Source organism: Crocuta crocuta, unplaced genomic scaffold, assembly GCF_008692635.1.
Source record: "Crocuta crocuta isolate KB4526 unplaced genomic scaffold, BGI_CrCroc_1.0 scaffold336, whole genome shotgun sequence".
Lineage (NCBI taxonomy): Eukaryota > Metazoa > Chordata > Mammalia > Carnivora > Hyaenidae > Crocuta > Crocuta crocuta.
The window spans coordinates 805,857-827,851 of NW_027527943.1; the positions used below are offsets into that span (position 1 = coordinate 805,857).

General features: G+C 40.2%; 1 protein-coding gene across 2 annotated transcripts in view; it reads left to right on the forward strand.

Moving 5' to 3' along the window:
* LOC144221882 (olfactory receptor 2B8-like) overlaps positions 1-16,537 on the forward strand; it is a 55,011-nt gene extending 38,474 nt beyond the window's left edge. For both annotated transcript variants that reach the window (XM_077752414.1, XM_077752415.1), the window contains exons 2-3: positions 1,042-1,190; positions 15,579-16,537. In XM_077752414.1, the coding sequence (XP_077608540.1) occupies positions 15,599-16,537 (939 nt within the window). In that variant the 5' untranslated portion in view covers positions 1,042-1,190; positions 15,579-15,598. The remainder of the gene's footprint in view (positions 1-1,041; positions 1,191-15,578) is intronic.
* Positions 16,538-21,995: the final 5,458 nt, after the last annotated feature.

Consider the following 21,995-nt stretch of genomic DNA (forward strand, 5'->3'; position numbering starts at 1 on the left):
TATCACAGCTTCTTCACAGAATTAGTTGGTAACTGTGGGAAAGACAAAATTTAGCTCAGAGAAAATTCTGGGAAGAACAATCCTGACAAAGGATTTTAGATGTTAGGCCCCAGGTGACCATCCCAGGGTGACAGTAATTCTATGTAGCCTTCATGTCATAGAGGGAGGTGGCATGATCACTCATCCCAGGAACAGTGGGAGCATCAGGTAGCAGTGAAGCAGCTGATGCTTATATGTATCTTGCACATGTGAGGTGTGACACTCGCTTAAATTTATGAGCCACCCCATTCATTAAAAATGACTTGTGAAATGAATAAACATTTTTAAAAAATGACTTTTGAGTACCTTGAATGACACAAGTCCTATTTTATATTTAACGTGTTTTTTTTTTTTTTACATACAGTAAGCAGAAAATGTTTCAAGGATAAAATATATTTAGATCTTTTCTTCATACCAATTTATAAATTCTTTGATCCAGGCATGAAGTGATCAAGGCTTTTGTATATTACATCTGCCAAGGAGTCCATACAATTTGAATGCAGGGATATATTATAAAAATATGAAAAATGACTTCCATTTTCCAGAAAATTCCATGTTCTATAGAGCTCATTTAGGTTCACCAGGAGAAAATTTAAGGAAGAAATAAAACGTATATTAATTGTTAAAAATCTCAATATGTCTAAGCTTTACATATAGCCATCTCATTATGAAATAACTGTCATAAATTCTGAATTATGAGCTATAAACGTAAACATCCCATAACAAGTGAATGTGACATTGTAGCCCTTAGATCTTAACTCAAGCTCAGTTTGCATATAAATATGTTTGGGGGTATGGATCTGGGGTTTTGTATATATTTATTGTTACGAACAGTACATTTTCTCGTGGAGCTTGACGTTTTGACAATGCCACCATCAAAGAAATGTGTTTTTTTGGTTTTTTTTTTTTGGTAGATTTTCCCAACGTGTAGCTCAGGTAAATGTATTTGGTCTTTGACTGGACACATATCCATATTAATCACACTGTTCCCTCTCCTGACAGCTAACGGGCATCCTCCTGGGTCTTGAACCCCCTGAGCTGCCCATGCTCGTGACAAGTGATCTTGGAGCCGAGACGGCATTAGGCAGGCTGGAAATGACAGCTCGGGGAGATTCTCACATAGTCATGGTTCTGTCTTCATCCCTAACAGGGTAAGAGTATCCACACTGAAATCAACACTTGGGTATATTTTGACACCATGGTAATGGTAATCCTGAATGAACACCAGTACAGAAACACTTTTGTCATACTGTTTATTCCTGATGCTGATAAATTTCCCACTCTCCATTATGTTTCAACCACATCCTGACAGTTATACCAAATGGTCACTTCAAAATCCCCCAAATGAACTTTCCATGATGTAAAAACCCTCAAAATCTCTTGAAACCACACAACCTTATGTTCTGGCTGAGCAACTGCTTCTCTGTGATTAAGGACACAGGGAACCCTCTGGAAACAGATTTATTTCCTCTAAGCGAATGTTTGATGGCATTTGTATATTTATGTTACATGCAAATAAATTGCAGATAGTAAAGATCTGTAGGTCCATGCTAAATAAAAAAGAAATCGCTTAAGACCAAACCGTATTGTCCTGTAACATTTTTCTAATATTGGGAACGTGCCTCCCGATGGTCTCTGTCCTTTGTGTATAACAGGCTACTGGGTTGTGTAAATTACCACCAGTATTATATGAAACGTTTCCTTTGAAGTTTCACCAATAACTCTGGCATGACTAGAGGGACTGTGCCCAAGTCTTGGCTAAATTATTTTATTCCTTCTGTCTCTAGCACTTGGAGTTTCAGATTATCATTTTGCTCTAGAGCAGGTCATGGATTCTTCTAGGTCTTACCTTCTGAGGGGCATGGTATACACCATAGCTCAGGTAATGAAACATTGGAGAGACCCAAAGTGTCAGTCCAACTCACATGAAACACAATTCTTTTTTTTTTAAGTTTATGTATTTTGAGAAAGAGAGAGAGAGACAGAGAGACAGAGACAGAGAGACAAAGAAAGAGAATTGCAAGCAGGCTACGTGCTGTCATCCTAGAGCCCAAATGGGACTCATCTTATGATGTGAGATCATGACCTGAGCTGAAATCGTGATCAGATCAGACACTTAAGGGACTGAGCCACCCAGGTGCCCCTGAAACATAATTCTTCTTTTTTTTTGATGAGCTTAATTAATTTTATTTATTTACTTATCTATTTATCTATCTATCTATTTATTTATTTATTTATTTTTACAAATAGTTTATTGTCAGGTTGGTTTCCATATAACACCCAGTGCTCATCCCCACAAGTGCCGCCCTCCATGCCCATCTCCCCCCTTCCTCCCCCACATCTATCAGTCCTCAGTTTGTTCTCAGCATTCAAAAGTCTCTCATGGTTTCCTCTCTCCCTCTCCCCCACCATTTCCACCCTTCTTCTCCTCCATGGCCCTCCATTAAGTTCCTCCTAATCCTCCTATACGTGCAAACATATGATATTTGTCCTCTGCCTGACTTACCCTGAAACATAATTCTTAACAAGCAGAAGATTTATTACTAATTAGAAAAATTTTCAAAATAGTGAAGGCACATGCTGTATCCTGGAAGCCCTAGACCTGCCAGACAACCTCCGGGGTCCCCCTCACCACAATGGACAGCATTTTGTTTCTCCAATGTGGGGTCTTCTGTGTGGTCCATGTCAGCACAGAGAAGTTATGGGGTTCCTCAGTTTATGTGTCTCTACCTTGTTCTGGTCTGAGGGCTGTTGTTTGTTTGCATAACGACAGTGTGTATAGTGTGGGTTACAGCACTGTGAGAAGACTCTCTACCTCCTGCTCACTCACTACTGGATCCGTCATCAGAGTGCAGTCACCCCTGTAAGATGCTCCTGTGTCTCCTAGTCTGTACATTTTGCCCCTAATGTTTGCCAGAGTCCTGCTCTGACCAGGCTCACTGAGGCGGCAGGAACAGGTCACAGATCCTCGGCAGCCCCTCCCTTTGCAGGTGACTTCTTTTCAGATGCTTGTTTTGTGACATAGGTGAGGGCCTTCTGTCACCTTTGTGGTGGTGTGGCACGTTTGAGACCTGGTGGTGAGGACTCTGGGAACCACTGTGTGTGGACACGTGGTTTGTCGGGTAAGGGGAGCTGGGTGTAAATGCAGAAAGGAGAGGGTGAATGACTGGAGGTCAGAGGGGTCAGGAGAAGGGCGCCCTGATGTGGCCTTAAGAACAGGACACTGGCTTCTGGGAGGAGACATTTCCTTCTTTCCCCCAGGGCTCTTCCAGCTGTTTTGGAATTAAATTGACAGGAGACAGAGTAAGAGGAGAAAACACCCAAAGCTTTAGTACCTGATGGGATCCTCAACTGCTCAAGAGCTCCATGGAACAAACTAGACCCCATTTTGATGTCGTTAGAGAAACACACAAGGTAAACATTTACAAACGCCATCTTTCAGTCTCTGCATTGAAATTTGGATCACGATGAGAGGGCTGTGTTTGTAGATGGGATGATGAAGAACACTGTCATTTAGTAACTTTGTAGGGAGCTTTTTGTCTTAAACCACAATAAAAATGTGACCTTAGGAGAGGAAGTTTAAGTGGGATGAAAGAAATGAATGATGTCTCTTCTGTTTATTTTTTCTTAGCTATACTAAGATATGACAGGTATGTATCATTTAGCAAACTTAAGAAGTGCAAATGGGAATATATATATATTCTCTGTATATATATATACATATAAAATGAATTTATTGCCACCACTGTGTTAGCTAACACCTCCCTCACATCACATAATTACCATTTCTTCTTCATGGTGAGAACATTTGAGATATACACTCTTAGCCACTTTCACGTTGATAATACAATAATATTAACCATAATCACCATGCTGTAATTAGATGCTCAGGACTTACTCATCTTATGACTGGTGTTTGTACCCTTTGTCCAAATTCTCCCTTTCTCCTACCCCTTATTCTCTGGTAAACACCATTCTATTGTCTGTATCTACAAGCTATGCTTTTCTGGATGCCACAAATATGTGAGATCACATAGTCCTTGTCTTTCTCTTCACACTTGTTTCACTTAGCATCATGCCCTCAAGACCATCTGCGTTGTCACAAAAGGCAGGATTTCCTTCTTTCTCATGGCTGAATAATAATCCTTTAGATATATATGCCACATCTTCTTTTTTAAATTTATCATTTAAACTGACATTAGATAACATATAGTGTAGTGTTGATTTCAGGAGTAGAACCCAATTATTCATCACTTACATATAACATATAACACCCAGTGTTCATGCCAACAGGTGCCCTTATTATGCCCACCAGCCGCCGAGCCCATGTCCCCAGCACCTCTCCTCCAGTAACTCTCTCTCTGTTTTTATCTTCTTTTTCCTTCCCTTCCCCTATGTTCATCTGTTGCATTTCTTTTTTTTTTTTTTTTATTTTGTCTATTTTGTATGGTTTGGGTTTATTCGTCCTGTTGCACTTCTTAAACTACACATATGAATGTAATCATGATACTTGTCTTTCTCTGCATGACTTATTTTTAGCATCATACACTTTAGTTCCATCCATATTGCATGGCAAGATTTCGTTTTTAAAAATTTTTAAATGTTTTATTTATTTTTGAGAGAGAGATAGAGACAGCATGAGAGGGGAGGGTCAGAGAGACAGGGAGACACAGAATCCGAAGACAGGCTCCAGGCTCTGAGCTAGCTGTCAGTACAGAGCCTGATACGGGGCTTGAACCCTCAAACTGTGAGATCATGACCTGAGCTGAAGTCAGACGCTTAACCGACTGAGCCACCCAGGTGCCCCTAAATGGCAAGGTTTCATTCTTTTTCTTTTTTTTTTTAAAATCACACAGTAGTTTTCCATTGTAACAATAAACAACATGTTTATCCATTCATCTGTCGATGGATATTAGGGTTTTTTTTCATACCATGGCTGTTGATAGTGCCATTATAAACATTGGAGTACAACTGCCTCTTTACATCAGCATTTTTGTACCTTTTGGATAAATACTTCATAATGCAACTTCTAGGTCAAAGCAAAGTTCTATTTTTAATTTTTTGAGACACCTACATACTGTTTTCCAGGGTGGCTGCACCAGGCTGTACTCCCACCAATAGTGTAACAGGGTTCCCTTTCTCCCCATTCTCGTCAAAATCGGGAGTTGTTCATTTTAGCCATTCTGACAAGTGTGAGGTGGTATCTCATTGTGGCTTGGATTTGTATTTCCTTGATGTGATGTTGAGCATCTTTTCATGTGTCTCTTAGTCATCTGGATGTCTTCTTTGGAAAAATGTCTATTCATGTCTTCTGCCAACTTTTCCCCTGGATTATTTGGGGTTTTTTTGTTTTTGTTTTTGTGTGTGTGTGTTTTTTTTTATTATTTGAGTTTGTTAAGTTCTTGAAAAATTTTGGATACAATTCCTTTGTCTAATATGTCATTTTCAAATATCTCTTCTGTTTGTCAGAAGCCTTGTAGCTTTCTTGATTATTTCCTTTGCTGTGCAGAAGACTTTTATCTTGGTGAAGCCTGAATAGCTCATTTTTTATTTTTTTAAGTTTACTCATTTATTTTGAGAGAGACAGCCACAGTGTGAGCAGAATAGTGTCAGAGAAAGAGAGAGAGGGAGAGAGAGAATCCCAAGCAGGCCCCATGCTTCCAGAGCAGAGCCTGATGTGGGGCTGGACCTCACAAACCATGAGATCATGACCTGAGCTGAAATCAGGAGTCAGACACTTAACTGACGGAGCCACCCAGGAGCCTCTCATTTTCGCTTTTGTTTCCCCTGACTCCAGAGACGTGTCTAGTAAGAAGTTGCTCCTGCCGAGGTCAAAGAAGTTGTTGTCTGTGTTCTCCTCTAGGATTTTGATGGTTTTCTGCCTTACATTTTGGTGTTTCCTCCATTTCAAATTTATTGTTGTGTCTGGTGTAAGAAAGTGGTCCAGGTTCATTCTTCTGCATATCGCTGTCAGTTTTCCCAACACCATTCGTTGAAGAGAACGTCTTTTCCCATTGGATATTCTTTCCTGCTGTGTCAAAGATTAGTTGGCCATACTCTTGTGGGTCCATTTCTGGGTTTTCTATTCTGTTCCAATGATCTACATGTCTGTTTGTTATGGCAGTACCATACTGTCTTGATAACTACAACTTTGTAAAATAGTTTGAGTCCAGAATCATGATACCTCCGGCCTTGCTTTTCTTTCTCAGGGTTGCTTTGGCACTTCTGGGTCTTTATGGTTCCGTAGAAATTTTACGATTGTTTGTTCTAGCTCTGTGAAAAACGTTGGTGCTGTTTTGATCAGGCTTGCATTAAATGTGTCAGTTGCTTTTGGTGTTATAGATATTTAACAATATTTGTTCTTCCAATCCATGAGCATGGAACATTGTTCTCTTTCTCTGTGTGCTCTTTAGTTTCCTTCATATGTGTTCTACAGTTTTCAGGGTACAGATCTTTTACCTCTTTAGTTAGTTTTATTCCTAGGTTATCTTATGGTTTTTGGTGCAATTGTAAATGGGATCCATTCCTTGACTTCTTTTTCAGCTGCTTTCTTATTGGTGTATAAAAATGCAACAGAGTTTTGTATGTTGATTTCGCAACCTGTGACTTTGCTGAATTCATGTATTAGTTCCAGCAAGTTCTTGGTGGAATCTTTTGGGTTTCTACATAGAGTATCATGTCATCTGCAGACAGTGAACGTTTGACTCCTCCCTAGCCCATGTGTATTCCTTTATCCCTTTTTGATGTATGTCGTTGAGGCTAAAACTTTCTGTCCTGTCTTAGGAATGGTGAGACTGGACATCCTTGTCTTATTCCTGACCATAGGGGAAAGGCTCTCAGTTTTACCGCATTGAGGATGACATTAGCTATGGGTCTTTCATATATGGCCTTCATAATGTTGAGGTGTGCCCCATCTATTCCTATGTGGTTGGTGGTTTCTATTGAGAATGGATGCTGGTGCTTTCAACAATAGCCAAAATATGGAAAGAGCCTAATGTCCATCAACTGATGAATGGATAAAGAGGATGTGGTTTATATATACAATGGCATAGTACTTGGCAATGAGAAAGAATGAAATCCTGCCATTTGCAGCAACGTGGATGGAACTAAAAGGTATTATGCTAAGTGAAATAAGTCAGTCAAAGACAGATATCATGTTTTCACTCATATGAGTAAGTTGAGAAATTAACAGAAGACCATGGGAGAGGGGAAGGGGAAAAGTAGCTACAAACAGAGAGGGAGGGAGGCAAACCACAAGAGACCCTTAGTGATAGAGATCAAATTGAGGGTTGATGGAGGGAGATGGATGGGAGACGGGCTAGATGGAGATGGGTACTAAGGAGGGTACTTGTTGTGATGAGCAGTGGGTGTTATATGAGAGTGATGAATCATTGAATTCTATTCCTGAAACCAGTATTGCACTGCATGTTAACTAACTAAAATTTAAAGAAAACAACGTGGATGGATCTAGAATGTATAATGCTAAGTGAAATAAATACATCTGAGAAAGACATAAGTCATATGATTTCATTCATATGTGGAATTTAATAAACAAAAGAACAAAATAAAAAGAGACAAACGCCCCAGACTCTTAAATATAAAGAACAAACTGATGGCTATCAGAGGGAAGGTGGGTGGGGGGAGGGTGACATAGGTGAAGGGGATTCAGATTACATTTATCATGATGAACTCTGAGTAAAGTACAGAATTGTTGAATCAGTAATATTGTATACGTTAAAGTATTATAGCACTGTATGTTAGTCATGCTACAATTAAAATTTAGAACTAAAAATAAATAAAATATAGTTTTCCTCCTCCATGTCCAAAAAAGAATGGATGCTGTATTTTGTCTAATGAGCTTTCTGCATCTATTGACGGGATCATATGGTTCTTATCCTTTCTTCAATTAATGTAGTATATCACGTTGTCTGATATGTGAATAGTGGATTGATATGCAAATAGTGAATCAGCCCTGCAGCCCAGAAGTAAATCACATTTAATCTTGGTGAATAATTCCTTTAAAGTACTGTTGGATTCGATATGCTATATCTGGTTGAGATTTTTTGCATCCAGGTACGTCAGGATACTGGCCTGTAATTCTCCTTTTTAGTGGGGTCTTTACTTTTGGAATCAAGGTAATGCTGGCTTCATAGGATGAGACTGGAAGCCCTCCTTCCATTTCTATTTCTCGCAACAGTTTGAATATAGGTATTAACTCTTTAAATGTCTGGTAGAATTCCCCTGGCCCAGGGGATGGCCCAGCCATCTGAGCCAGGACTCTTGTTTGTTGGGAGAGTTGTGATTACAAATTCTATTTCTTACTGGCTATGGGTCTGTCAAATTTTCTATGTCTTCCTGTTTCTGTTTTGGTGGTTTGTGAATTTCTAGGAATTTGTCAGTAGATTTCAGATGGCCAGTTTGTTGGCATATAATTTTTCATAGTATTCTATTATAATTGTTTGTATTTCTACAAAGCTGGCTGTGATTTCTCTTTGATTCGTGATTTCTTTATTTGATTCCCCTCTCTTCTTTTTGATAAGCCTGGCTAGAGGTTTATCAACTTTGTTTATTCTTCCAAAGAAGGAGCTCTTAGTTTCAATGAACTGTTTGACTGAGTGTTTTTTGTTTGTTTGTTTCTATATCATTTATTTCTGCTCTAATCTTTATTATTTTCCTTCTTGTACTGGCCTTAGGCTTTACGCTGTTCCTTTTCTAGCTTCTTTAGGTGTAAGGTTAGATTGTGGATGTGGGACTTTTCTTGCCTCTTGAGTGAGGCCCGGGAAGAAAATCATAGTAGCAGGTCTGTAATTCCCTCCTTCTCCAGGACACCCAGAGTGTAGCGTCTTTGCCAGTTCTCCACATAACTATCAGGATGGGATCTACCTGGTATGGGAATAAAATTCCAGTCTAAGAAAATTTTTAGCAAGAGGTAGTTTATCTCCTTGGGCAGAACATGATAAATGAAACTGGAAGTTAAAGATCTTCGAGAAAGAGCCACAAAGCACCCATCAATTTTCTTCCTTTTTTAAATTGATTAAGTTATAAGTCTCCTGATAAAATCAATTTGAACTTAAATGAAACGACTAGCTGATTTCAAATAAGCCATGTACATTTTGTTAAAAACACAGGTGATTTTTGAAATTATTTGAGTACACCATTAAAACCAAAGGCTATAAACTCTGCAGTGTTTTAGAGGATTTGAGATTTTCCTCCTTAGCCACATTAGAAGATTGGTAGAGCTTGGTGGCCCTCTTACATATTCACCTAAAGATTAGAATGTGCCTAGTTACTAGCTCTGTGATTCTATATAATTGGTTATGAATGAAATTAAATAAAGACTGTATTTACATATTTACATTTAAATTTAAGTAAGTGAATGGATTCTTCCTTACATATTTATATATGAATGTATTGGGCAATTGTGAGAGAAAAATCTTAAGTGTTTTGTAAAACATTTAGGTCGTTCACCGATGGGAACTAGTGTAGCCGGGGAGGTCTCTGGACTTACTTGTCATCTCTCCGATATGTGAACCAATAGAAGAGACAGATTAGGTCTCCTCTGGCATTGTCCTCCATAGTCATTGTCCCTGAGGACTGCCATGTGTGGGCAGCTCAGTGACATGGCTTGTTAAGAGTGTGGGACATCTGTTCCCCAGAGACGTCAGCAGGGGAAGGGACTTGGTTCTTCTCTGTGCCAGCTCAGCCACAGCTGAGAGTCACAACACCCTCTTGCCTGGTCATTAGGGTCTCACTGTCACACAGGCAGGTCAAGTACTCAGGAAACCGTACTGAGAGTTTGTGACTGACTGCCTTCACCTTCCACCTCCTAGAGGCAAAGTGCAGATCTCTGGTGCCACATGAAGACCTGCAAAGTCATCCTGAGAAAGTATCTTTTTGCTTAAGAAAAATGTACGGATGGGTCAGTGCTGGTATAGTCAACCTTTGCGTTTACTGCTAACACTGATTCTAAGTGTCCTTGTCCTTTCCCCAGACCTGTATTTAGGCAGTAACATGGAACGAAGTAGGGTAGTAGCTTTGAATCCACAGAGAAGGTGAATAAAGGTGAGTGAAATATAACTTGGTCTCAATGTTGCCCTAGGAATTGGCAAGTTAGTTTATTTCCAGTTGCAATTGCTCTTAAAACAACAAAAAAAGCTAAATGGATTGCATGTATGATCAATTATCTGAAATAAGAGAGTGTGGATGTTCACCAAATATAAGAACTAAATGTAACTGTTCATTCTGGCTGCCACCAAGTCATTCCTTGATTCTATGTAGTACATGCATCACACCTCTGTATACAAATGTGGAAATAATTAAATAAGCATGTTTAGTGGGAATAACTTATGCCTTTAGTAATAGAATAAGAGAGTATGAACATGTATAAAACTATCCGCCTACATGCTCCTGTATTTCCTTTGTTCTATAATGTCTCTGAAATTAGAGAATATTTCCTCTCTTTCCTAAAATTATGTCAGTATTTCTCATTTTGAATATTTATATTCTCCTTACCAATTACCAACGTGTCTAAAATATGCATGGAGTTCTAAAAATACTATGTTGAAAATTACATCAGGGAAGTTCCATTTTTAGAATACTGTGTCAGTTCATCTACATTTTGACTTTATGGTTAATAAGAAAAACAGATCCTTCAAGTGAGTACAAATAGCAATATGATGAAGAGAAAAGTAATAAGAAACCTGAATGTTTATTTAATTGATGAATTAAGCAAATGGCAAGTTGTGTGTGTGTGTGTGTGCGCGCGCGCGCACGTGCACGCACTGAGGTGATGTATAAAGTACACTAGGTCCCGTCCTTCCATCCTTTCACACGATCATGAATGGACTCTTGTCTGAACGCTGCTGGTGACCTGCTCAGACGCTCTTTACCTGCTGGTGCTCCAGTGCAAACCCGATTTGTTTTGAGTATGGGCTCCGAGCTTCCCAGCCATTCCCTTCTTGAGAGAATTGCCCTCAGCTGAAAGGAGCCACGTTGCCAGGAAGTCTGCGGATTATGGTGGGGGCAGCTCACAGCCAGTGACAGACTCAGGGGTGCACAAAAGGCTGCCACTGCCAAGGCAGGACAGAATCTGATGCAATTCATGCTCCAGAGCCGGGCTGTCTAGTGCTTTAGTAAGTAGTCACAGGAAGCTATTTAAATTTAAATTCATTAAAATTTTAAAAAAGGCAAAATTCAGTTTCTCAGCTAGGACATTTAATTGCTCAGAGATGACAGGTAGAGAGTGGGTATAGTATTGGTAGTGAGGACACAGTATTTCTACCATCCCACTTGGATGGTTCTACTGGAGAATTCTGTCCAGCTTCTCATGGGATCAGGCTCATGCTCTGTTCCACTCGAGACCACATACTTGCGTAGCAACATTCTCTGCTCTGTTTTCCTTCCCTGACCCCGTTTATCCCGAGAGCATTCCCTGAATAAACAACACGCAGTGGAATTCCTACTTCACCCTCTTCTTCCGTAGAACCTGCCCTACGGCAGCGTCAGTGTCCATCAGCTCTCATTTCCTGTCTACTGATGGCTGCACCCCTCATTTGCTCATTCTCCATTGTCACCTGGGGTCTGTTCTCCTGTATGTGAGGTCAGCTCAGACCTGTGAGACGGAAGCATCATGAAAGCAGTAGCGGTTCTGTCGTAGCACTGAGGCTGTGGAAATCTTGCCCGCACTTTCTCAGGATTCATTCAGGAGCTGGACAGGGCAGCGTGTGTGTGTCAGTGTATCAGTGAATGTCATATAGTTGAAATATCTTAAATAGAGTCATTATCTTGAGATCTTTTGTCTTTAAAATGTGCAGTGTGTATCCTGAGCATCTAATTTTATGGAAATATGGATTCTTGCTCTAAAATTTTGAGTTATATTTTGCATTGAACACTTAGTGAATTGCTCTATCACTTAATATGTGTCAGTAGTAAGCATTTCACCTCTTTCATTTGATGCCTGTTCTCTTACTTATTGTAAAATTGTGTTCTTGTGAGCTCTCATTTCTCATTATATCCTTTTTTTAATGGTAATCATTACACTGAATACCATTTTTTGTACAATCTATTTATTTTTATTTTACCTAATAAGATTTCTCTCTCTTTCCCTCTCCCTCTGTCTGTCTCTCATATATATATATAATCACAGCTAATATATATATGTGATTTTTATTTTACCTAATAAAATTTCTGTCTGTTTCCCTCTCCCTTGTCTCTCTCTAATTATATATATGTGATTATTCCAGTATTTATTTTTTTGCATGCAATATAATAATTTATGTGTAGTTAATAACTGGACTTATAGTTGCAGGCACACCATTCTTTGCTCCCTTACCTAACGGATGTGTTCAATATTTCCAGCCAGTATTATTTACATAATTGGTCTCAGCGGAATCCATCTCTCTTACTGCATTCAGTCATTTGATGCTTACCAAACATAGATAATGGTTCTTCGTCTAATTTTACCAGTGTTTAAATGTGGTAAGAAAGAAATGAAATGGAATTTCCAATTAACCTCAGTTGAAACAAATCCTTTCTCTTGGAAGATTGCTCTGTGTGGTGCACAAGCTTTAAGAGGGGTGGATGTGGAGAAAGGCAGGAGGAAGGAACAGAGTGACCCAGATCAACAGATCATACTCTTGAGAGTCGAGGGGAGAATACATTTCGCAGCCCGATCTCTCCCTTATCCAGTGTTACTAAGGATAATAAGTTTTCTGAATTGTAATGAGAAAAACAATAGCAGTAAGATGATGGACTATGACATGAGTACCGTAGTTCCCTCCCCCCGTGCTCTCCCGTGAGACCCTGGACTCAACAGTAACATACAGGGACGACAGTCTTGTGTTTGCTTTACTGTGCATCTTCTGTGTCTGATATTCTATTTTTCAACTGAAAATCATAATCTTTTTTATACCTGTCAGGTAGATAACCAGTATGTATTCTTTTAAACACACACACACACACACACACACACACACACACACACACGTATAACCTTGTAAGATAGCAAATCATTTGTATAAATTTATCTCACGATCATTTTACCTTTTCTCACTGTCTTAGTCCTTATTGATGTGATAATATGAAAACATATCTTTATTTTATTCTAATGGTGCATTACTATACTGGGTTGTTTTTTGGTTTTGTTTTTTTTTTTTTGGAATGACTTAGCATTTTAATTTTGCCCTCCTTCACTTTGGTGAGTGGTTGCTTTATCAGCACATTTAAAAATTTGCCGGCAATTTCTTTCATATGTGTATCTATATTTGCGCATATGTGCATGAGACTGAAGCATGGTCTCTTTTTTTCTTGTTTATTTGTGAGAGCGGGAGAGAATAAGTGGGGGAGGGGCAGAGAGAGGGGGAGAATGAGGATCCCAGGTAGTCTCTGTGCTGCTAGCACAGACCTCAGACGGGCTCAAAGGAACAAACTGCGAGATCAAGGCCTGAGCAGGACTCGGCCGCATAGCCAACTGAGCCACCCAGACACCCGAAGCCTGGTTTGTTTCTATTTGCTCTTCTGAGCAGGTGTGAGTCAGAGGATCTTCCCTGTTGTTGTACATTGGACTGTCTCATATATCTTTTTAATTAACTGTTATTAATTAAAAATTTTTTAATGTTTTATTTATTTCTGTGAGGGAGAGAGAGAGAGAGAGAGCAGGGGAGGGTCAGAGAGAGAGGTAACACAGAATCCGAAGCAGGGTTCAGGCTCTGAGCTGTCAGCACAGAGCCCGACGCAGGGCTCGATCCCATGAGGGAGATCATGACCTGAGCCGAAGGCGGGCAGTCAACCAACTACTGAGCTACCCAGGTGCCCCTGTTGTGAATTTTTGGGTGCTAGATTTCTAACGTCTTAGGACAATAAGAAATGTACCATAGGCTAACCGTTTGAACGTGAGAGATGTGGGATGATCATTTAGTTTTGTTTCTTTGGCCGGTGTATGACTGTGCGTGCTCTGTCCTAAGTGGCTGGATGGAAACAGTCGTCAGGCTTGCCTTTTACCTGGCAGTGTGTTTGATCCAGTGTCACTAACTCTGCAGGGTAGCTTGCAGAAAGGTAGCTTCCCCTAATGTAGATGGCTGTCTGATATTTTGTATAATATCAAAATATCCTTTTCTTTTTGCCTTTCCTTGTACTACTTTAAGGTTTCGATTATAGCACTTTGACCTGTCATTGCCTTTGAGAATCTGTCTTTATGTATTTATCTATTTACTGATTTTATCATAGGGAGTGGTGTAAAGCACTGCAGTCTGTACATAGATTACACAGTTGGATAACATTAAATATTTATTCTGATTAGAATGGTGATAGTGAGTAGCCCTACCTCTTTTAGGAATTTAATGAACTCTAGTGGGTGTAATGTGCGGATCCAAGATCTGTAGAAGGAAGAGGAACTTGTTGGCCACTGGATTTTAGAGTTCTTATTCCAACTGACTCTGCACAGCCAAGGAATTTTCAGAGTTCCTGTTGAATTGATAAGGTGGTTTTCAGCATCTACTTGGGAAAAGTTAAGCATTGTAACTGAATGGCAGTATTCACATGTTCTAATTGAGTATTTAAATTTTTAAAAAAATTAATGTTTATTTATTTTTTGTAATAGTTTATTGTTAAGTTGGTTTCCATATAACACCCAGTGCTCATCCTCACAAGTGCCTTCCTCCATGCCCATCACACCTCTCCCCCTCCAATGTTTATTTTTGAGAGAAAGAGAGACAGAACGTGAGCGAGGCGGGGATAGAGAGAGTGGGAGAGAGAGAGACACTGCATCTGAAGCAGCTCCAGGCTCTGAGCTGTCAGCACACAGCCTGATGTGGGGCCTGAACTCACGAACTGCGAGATCATGACCTGAGCCGAAGTCAGACACGTAAGCAACTGAGCCACCCGGACTCCCCCCGGATTGAGTATTTAATTGTTTGGCCATACACAGAAACAGCTGGTGAAGCTTTCACAAATATAACAATTATTTAGAGAGGCAGTTTTTCCAAAGTGTATATACACAGAACCTGTATTTAGAATGTAATTGAAATTTTTCTCTAGGTACATTTTAGGTCCTATTCCTATATCTGAATGCATTTCCAAGTTAATGTTGTATTATATTCTATTGCTTCTGAGGTGTGTACAAATCCAGATGTGTAGAATCCTGACATACACATTTATAATGTGTCTCCCTCTCTCTAAATCTCTGATTCTTTCTGGTTCCTCTCCTTCTTTTCCCTCATTCCCATTTTCTCTGAAGTGTACACACATTTTACAGTCTTTTAAGCCTAATGAGCTGAGACAGAAAGGCCTTTAGTACCTATGACCAAGGCAGACACATGTCCATTATGTGATTTTCCTTATATTAAATATCAGTGATTGACTTTTTGTGTAAATGTGGAACTAAATTGTTATAAGCTATGACAATTTCAGTGAGTACATCATTTATTCAAATACTTAGTAATAAAATCCTAATACCCTATCTTTAACATGATATATCCATAGGCTTCCAACTTCTGTGTTTCGAATATTTTTAAAAAGAATTCCTAAATACTTGGTCTTGACAGGAAACATGTGGTAAGAAAGGATGGAGCAGAAAAATGGAAGTTCCTTCACTGGGTTTATCCTGCTGGGCTTCTCTGACCGGCCTCAACTCGAGCGAGTCCTCTTTGTGGTGCTTCTGATCTTCTATCTGCTCACCCTGCTGGGAAACACGACCATCATTGCACTGTCCCGCCTGGACCCACACCTTCACACTCCCATGTACTTTTTCCTCTCCAACCTAAGCTTTCTGGACCTGTGTTACACGACCAGCACTGTTCCTCAGCTCCTGGTTCATCTCAGGGCAGCAGACAAGTCTATCACCTTTGTTGGCTGTGTAGCTCAGCTGTTCCTTGTTCTAAGTTTGGGAGGCACAGAATGCATCCTCTTAGGGGTGATGGCATTTGACCGCTACACAGCCGTCTGCAGGCCCCTGCACTACACGGTGATCATGCACCCTCGTCTCTGTGCCCTGATGGCTTCTGCATCGTGGTTCATTGGTTTTGCCAATTCCTCATTGCAGACGGTGCTCATTTTCCTTGTACCACTTTGTGGGAGAAATAAAATAGATCACTTCTTTTGTGATGTCCCCCCACTGCTCAAGCTTGCCTGTGTTGACACCACTGTGTATGAGTCTGAGATCTTCTTTGTCGGTGTCATTATTCTCTTCATTCCTGTGGCATTAATCACATTCTCCTATGGTCAGATTATCAGGGCAGTATTAAGAATAAAGTCAGCTACAGGGCAGAAGAAAGCATTTGGGACATGTGGGTCCCACCTCACGGTGGTCTCTCTTTTCTACGGCACAGCCATCTACACTTACCTGCAGCCCAGCAGCAATTACTCCCGGGATCAGGACAAGTTCATTGCTCTCGTCTATCCCATCATCATCCCCATGTCCAACCCCGTCATCTATACCCTGCGAAACAAGGATGTGATGGGCGCAATGAAGAAGGTGTTCTGTTGGGGCTACGACTCCAGATGACTGGGGTCAAGACCATTTAATGAAAGCCTTTGAATGTCAGAGCCTTCAAGATTTAGTATCCTGCACATGTCATCCAACATTTCCCCTGACAGCTCTCAAGGGAATTTCTTTCATTCATTCTTTTATGCAAGTGAGTTTCAAGCTCTGGGTTTATGGGTTCATTACAACCTCTAGAGATGCTGAGTTTATGCTTCTAGAGCATCTGAGTCATATCACTATTTCTACAATCTCAGAGGATTTTCTTATTTCACTCCCTTTTGAGAACACTATTCCATTTCTAATTGCAAAAAGACATTTATGTATATAGGATGAAAGCACAGTAAAATAAGAATATGAACCACTGAGAGAGTGTCAGAAATATTAGTATATTAAATTTGCTTTAATGTTTACTTACTTATTTTCAGAGAGGAATGAGTGAGCAATGGGCAGAGAGAGAGGGAGAGAGAGAAAGGATGCCAAGCAAGCTCTGAGCTGCCAGCAGAGAGCCTGACATGGATCTCAAACTCCCAAACTGTAAGAACATGACTTGTGCCGAAATCAAGAGTTGGATGCCTAACTGACTGAGCCACTCAGACACTGCCGAAATATTATTATTTCAGTATTTTCTAGAAATTGCTGGAGGCATATCAATTTTTCTTATATTTTGATCATGGCTCTATTACATGGTCCATATGTTGACTCTATCAGAGGTTTTTCACAGAAGCATGTTGGGCAACATTGTGAAAAACAAATTTTATAGATAAAACCCCTACCAATGTCAGTGCTGATAAAGCCATTCAGATATCAGGCCCTAGTGTGACCTCACAGGTGTGACAGTGCTTTTATGCAGCCTTCATGTCACAGAGGGGGAGGGCCTGATGCATATCTGCCAGTGACATTGGGAACATGAGCTGGTAACATGCCAGGCTGTGCTTACGTGTAGTTTTGTGTGAAGCCAGAGAAACACCAATGTGACGTATGCACGTTCTGAGTTACAGTTTGTGAGCCAGGCTGTTCATTAAAATGACTTTTAGGGACATTATCATATAGGAACAGTACATGACCCAAGTACTATTTTATACTTTACCTACTTAACCTACAGTAATGCAACAAAACTTCCAATGGGTAAAACGTATTTGGATCCTCTCTTCATACCATTTTACAAATTCTTTTATCCAGGCTTCAACTGATCAAGACTTGATTATCTCACATCCTCCGAGGGCCTCATATTTTGGAATGCAGTGACTTATTACACTGTTTCCCAGGATTCCCATGTTCTGAGCACATTGCTCAGATCTGTCAGGAGGAACCTTAAACAAAAAATAAAGTTGGTATGATTATTATTAGAAATTTCTATATGCCTTATCTTTACATGTAGCCATCTCACTATGAAATAGCTGTGATACAATTCTGAATGAGTTCTATATATATCCCAGAACAACTGAATCTGACATTCTAGCCCTTAAATCTTCACTCTAGCTCAGTTTGCATATAAATGTATTTTGGGGTCTGGATCCAGATTTTTCTGTAAAATTATTGTCATGAACATTGTGTTTTCCTACGGAGCTTGGAGCTTTGATCATGCCGTCACTGTAGAAATGATTATGATTTTTGGTAGGTTTTCCCAATGTGTAGCTCAGTGCAAGTAAATGTATTTGTGTCTTTGACTGGACACACATCCATAGCAATCACACTGTTCTCTCTCCTGACAGCTAACGGGCATCCTCTTGGGTCTTGAACCCCCTGAGCTGCCCATGCTCGTGACAAGTGATCTTGGAGCCGAGACGGCATTAGGCAGGCTGGAAATGACAGCTCGGGGAGATTCTCACATGGTCAAGGTTCTGTCTGCATCCCTAACAGTGTAAGAGTATCCACAGTGAAATCAACACTTGGGATATATTTTGACACCTTTATAATGCTGAATGTATATGAGTACAAAAACAGTTTCATAACGCGTTTTATCTTCAATGGTGGCAAATTTCCCACTCTCCATTAGTTTTCAACCATATCCTGACAGTTATACCCAGACAGTCACTTTGTAACTCCTCACCTGAGGGGCACCTGGGTGGCTCAGTCAATTGAGCTTTTACCTTGATTTCAGCTCAGGTAATGATCCCAGGTGTGGGACAGCCCCGTGTCAGACTCTGTGCCTAGCATGGAGCGTGCTTGGGACTCTGTCTCTCTCCCCGCTCTGTCCCTTTCCCCTGTTGACACACTCTCATTCTCTCCCCCTCTCTCTCAAAAGAAAGTCTTATTAAAAATTCCTCAAGTGAAATTTCTCTGGTCCAGAATCCTTCAAGTTCTCATAAAGCCACACGACCTATTGTTCTGGCTGAGCAGCTCCTTGTCTGCTCTTAAGGACACACAGACCCCTGGAGCAAAGCAGATTTATTTCCTTTAAGTGAATATTGGGATGGCATTTGGATGTTTATATTACATGGGAATAAATTACAGGTAACAAAAATCTCTCAGATTCTTGCTAAATAAAAAAGAAATCACTTAAGAGATCAAACACAAGTTCACAATTGTTAGTAACACTTTTCTAATGTTTGGCACCTGCCTCCCCAAGCTCTCCATGCTTGTCTGTAACAGACTACAGGGTTGTGTGAATTGCCACCAGTAGTATTTGGACTGTTTCCTACTAAATTTTCACCAGTTACTGTGGCATGGTTGTAGGGATTATGCCCAAGGCTTGGCTAAATTATTTTGTTCCATCTGTCTTTATACCTGGATCTCGGAGCTATCATTATGCTCAGGAGCGATTCCTGGATTCTTCCAGGACTTACGCCTTCTGAGGGACACAGGGTGCGCACTGTAGCTCAGGTAATGAGTGATTGCAGAGACCAAAATGTCAGTCGGACTCACATGAAACACAATTTCTCGTTTTAATTTTTTTGTTGTTGTTTGAAATTGTTTTATGTATCTTATTTTAGCTTTTACAATTAAGTGTTTATTTTCATTATAGTTAACATACAGGGTAATATTGGTTTCAAGTGTACCATATAGGGATTCAACACTTTCATACATCAGCCAGTGCTCATGACCTCAGTGCCTTCCTTAATGCCCATCACCTAGTTCACCACCCCGCCACCGCCCCTCTGGTGACCATCAGTGTGTTCTCTATTGTTAAGAGTCTGTTTCTTGGTTTGTCTCTCTCTGTTTTACTTCGCTAGTTTGTTTTGTTTCTTAAATTCCACATATGAGTGAAATTGGTCTTTCTCTGACTGACTTATATTGCTTTGCATAATACACTCTAGCTCCATCCATGTCATTGAAATGGAAGATGTTGTTCTTTCTTATGGCTGAGTAATATTCCATCATTCCTTCTCCTGGGTGAATAACATTCCCTGAGATATGTATGCCACAGCATAATTATCCACTCATCTGTTTGGACCCTTATGTTGTTTTCATAGCTTGGCTATTGGGAATACTCCTGCAATGAATTTGGGAGATTACATATCTCTTAGACATCCTGATTTCATTTCCTTTGGACATGTACCTAGAAGTTGTTTGCTGGATACAACAGCCGTTGCAGTTTTAATTTTCTGAGGGACTTCCATATGACTTTTCATTGTGGCTGCCCCAATTTCCATTCCCACCAACTATGCAGAAGTGTTCCCTCACCACTTATTATTTTTGTTTTTTTGATGGTAGCCATTGTAACAGGTGCAAAGTGATGTGATTGTGGTTTTGGTTTTCATTTTCCTGATGTGGAGAACCAGTCATGTATCTATGGGCCATTTAATTGTCTTTTATGGAAAAATGTCTATTCGGTTCTTCTGTTCTTTTAAAAAAGTGGAACAGTCTGTTTTTCTGCTACAGATTTGCATGAGTTCCTTGTGTGTTTGGCTATTAACCCCTTATCAGGTAGAAGATGTGCTTGTGTTTTCCCCATTCTATAGGCTGAATTTTCATTTTCATTTTGTTGATTGTTTCCTTTGCTGTGCAGATGCTTTTTGTTCAATGTAGTTCCACTTATTAGTTTTTCCTTTTGTTGATAGTGCTTTTGGTGTCATTGGATTAAAATTTGGATCATAAAGCGTGGGTTGAGTTAGTAGATAAGATAATGCTAGAACATCTTCATTTGGAATCTGTCAGTATGTCCAATGTCATGAATCTTTTCCTCTGTATTGTCTCATTGGAGTTTTACAATTTCAGTTCTTATGTCTACATCTTAATCCATGCCAAGTTAATTTTTTGTGCATGCTGTGATATAGGGCTCCAATATCATTTCTCTGCATGTAGTTACTCAGTTTTTTCAAGGCCATTTCTTAAAAATATTGTTTCCCCATGAATATTCTCGACTCCTGTGTCAATTTGTCATATGTTTGTTATCAGTATGTGGGTTTATGTTACGGATCATCATTCCTTTCTTTGGTGTGTGTGTGTGTGTGTGTGTGTGTATGTGTGTGTGTGAGAGAGAGAGAGAGAGAAAGAGAGAGAGAGAGCACAAGAGTGGGGGAGAATGGCAGAGAAAGAGAGGGATAGAATCCCAAACCCACACTCAGTGAGGAACCTGATTTAGAGCTGGATCCCATGACCCTGGGGTGAAGACCAGAGCTGACATCAAGAGTCAGCGGCTCAACTGACTGAGACACCCAGGTGCCCCTGGACTCTTCAGTCTCTTCCCTTAGTGTATGTGTCTATTTCATTAGCCAGTATCACATTGATTCCATTACTAGAGCTTTACATCATAGTTTGAATTAGAAAGTGAGGTGCCTCCTGCTTTGTTCTTCTTTGTAGGGGTGACATTGGCATTCAGGACTCTCCTGGTTCCATTCAGATTTTAGGATTGTTTTTCTATATCTGTGAAAAATGCCACTCAAAGTTTGATAGGATTGCAATGATCTGTGATGGTTTTGAGTAGTGTGGATATTTTTGTAGTAGTATTGTTTTCAATTCATGAACATAGGATTTCCTTATCCCTCTTCAATTTCTTTCATGAAAATCCTGTAGTTTTAGATGTACAGACCTTTTGCCTCCGTGGATAAATTTATTTCTCATTTGTCCACATCCTGCGAGTAGCTGGAGGGAGCCTGGAGGTACATGGAGATGAGTGTGCCAAAGAAGATGACCACCACCATCAGGTTAGGAAGGCCTTCTTCCTGCCCTGGGCCGACTTGATCTTCAGGACGGCCCTGGTGATGTGGCTGCAGGACACTAAAAAGAATGACAGGGGCACCACGAGGAAGAAGTCACTGGCCGCGAAGAGTTCAGCCTCGTTGGTGGAGGTGTTGGCACAGGCCAGCTTGAGCATCACAAGAACTTCACAGAAGAAATGGTTCACCTGGTTTCTCCTGCACAGGGGCAGAGTCATGGTCAGGACCGTCTGTAGCACTGAGTTGCTGAACCCTGTGAGCCAGGTAGTTAGCACGAGGCACAGGCAAATTTGCACTGTCCCATCCCTCTCTGTTTTCCATCAAGAATTGAAAGCTTTTTTTTTTTTGTTTTTTTACAAATAGTTTATTGTCAAATTAGT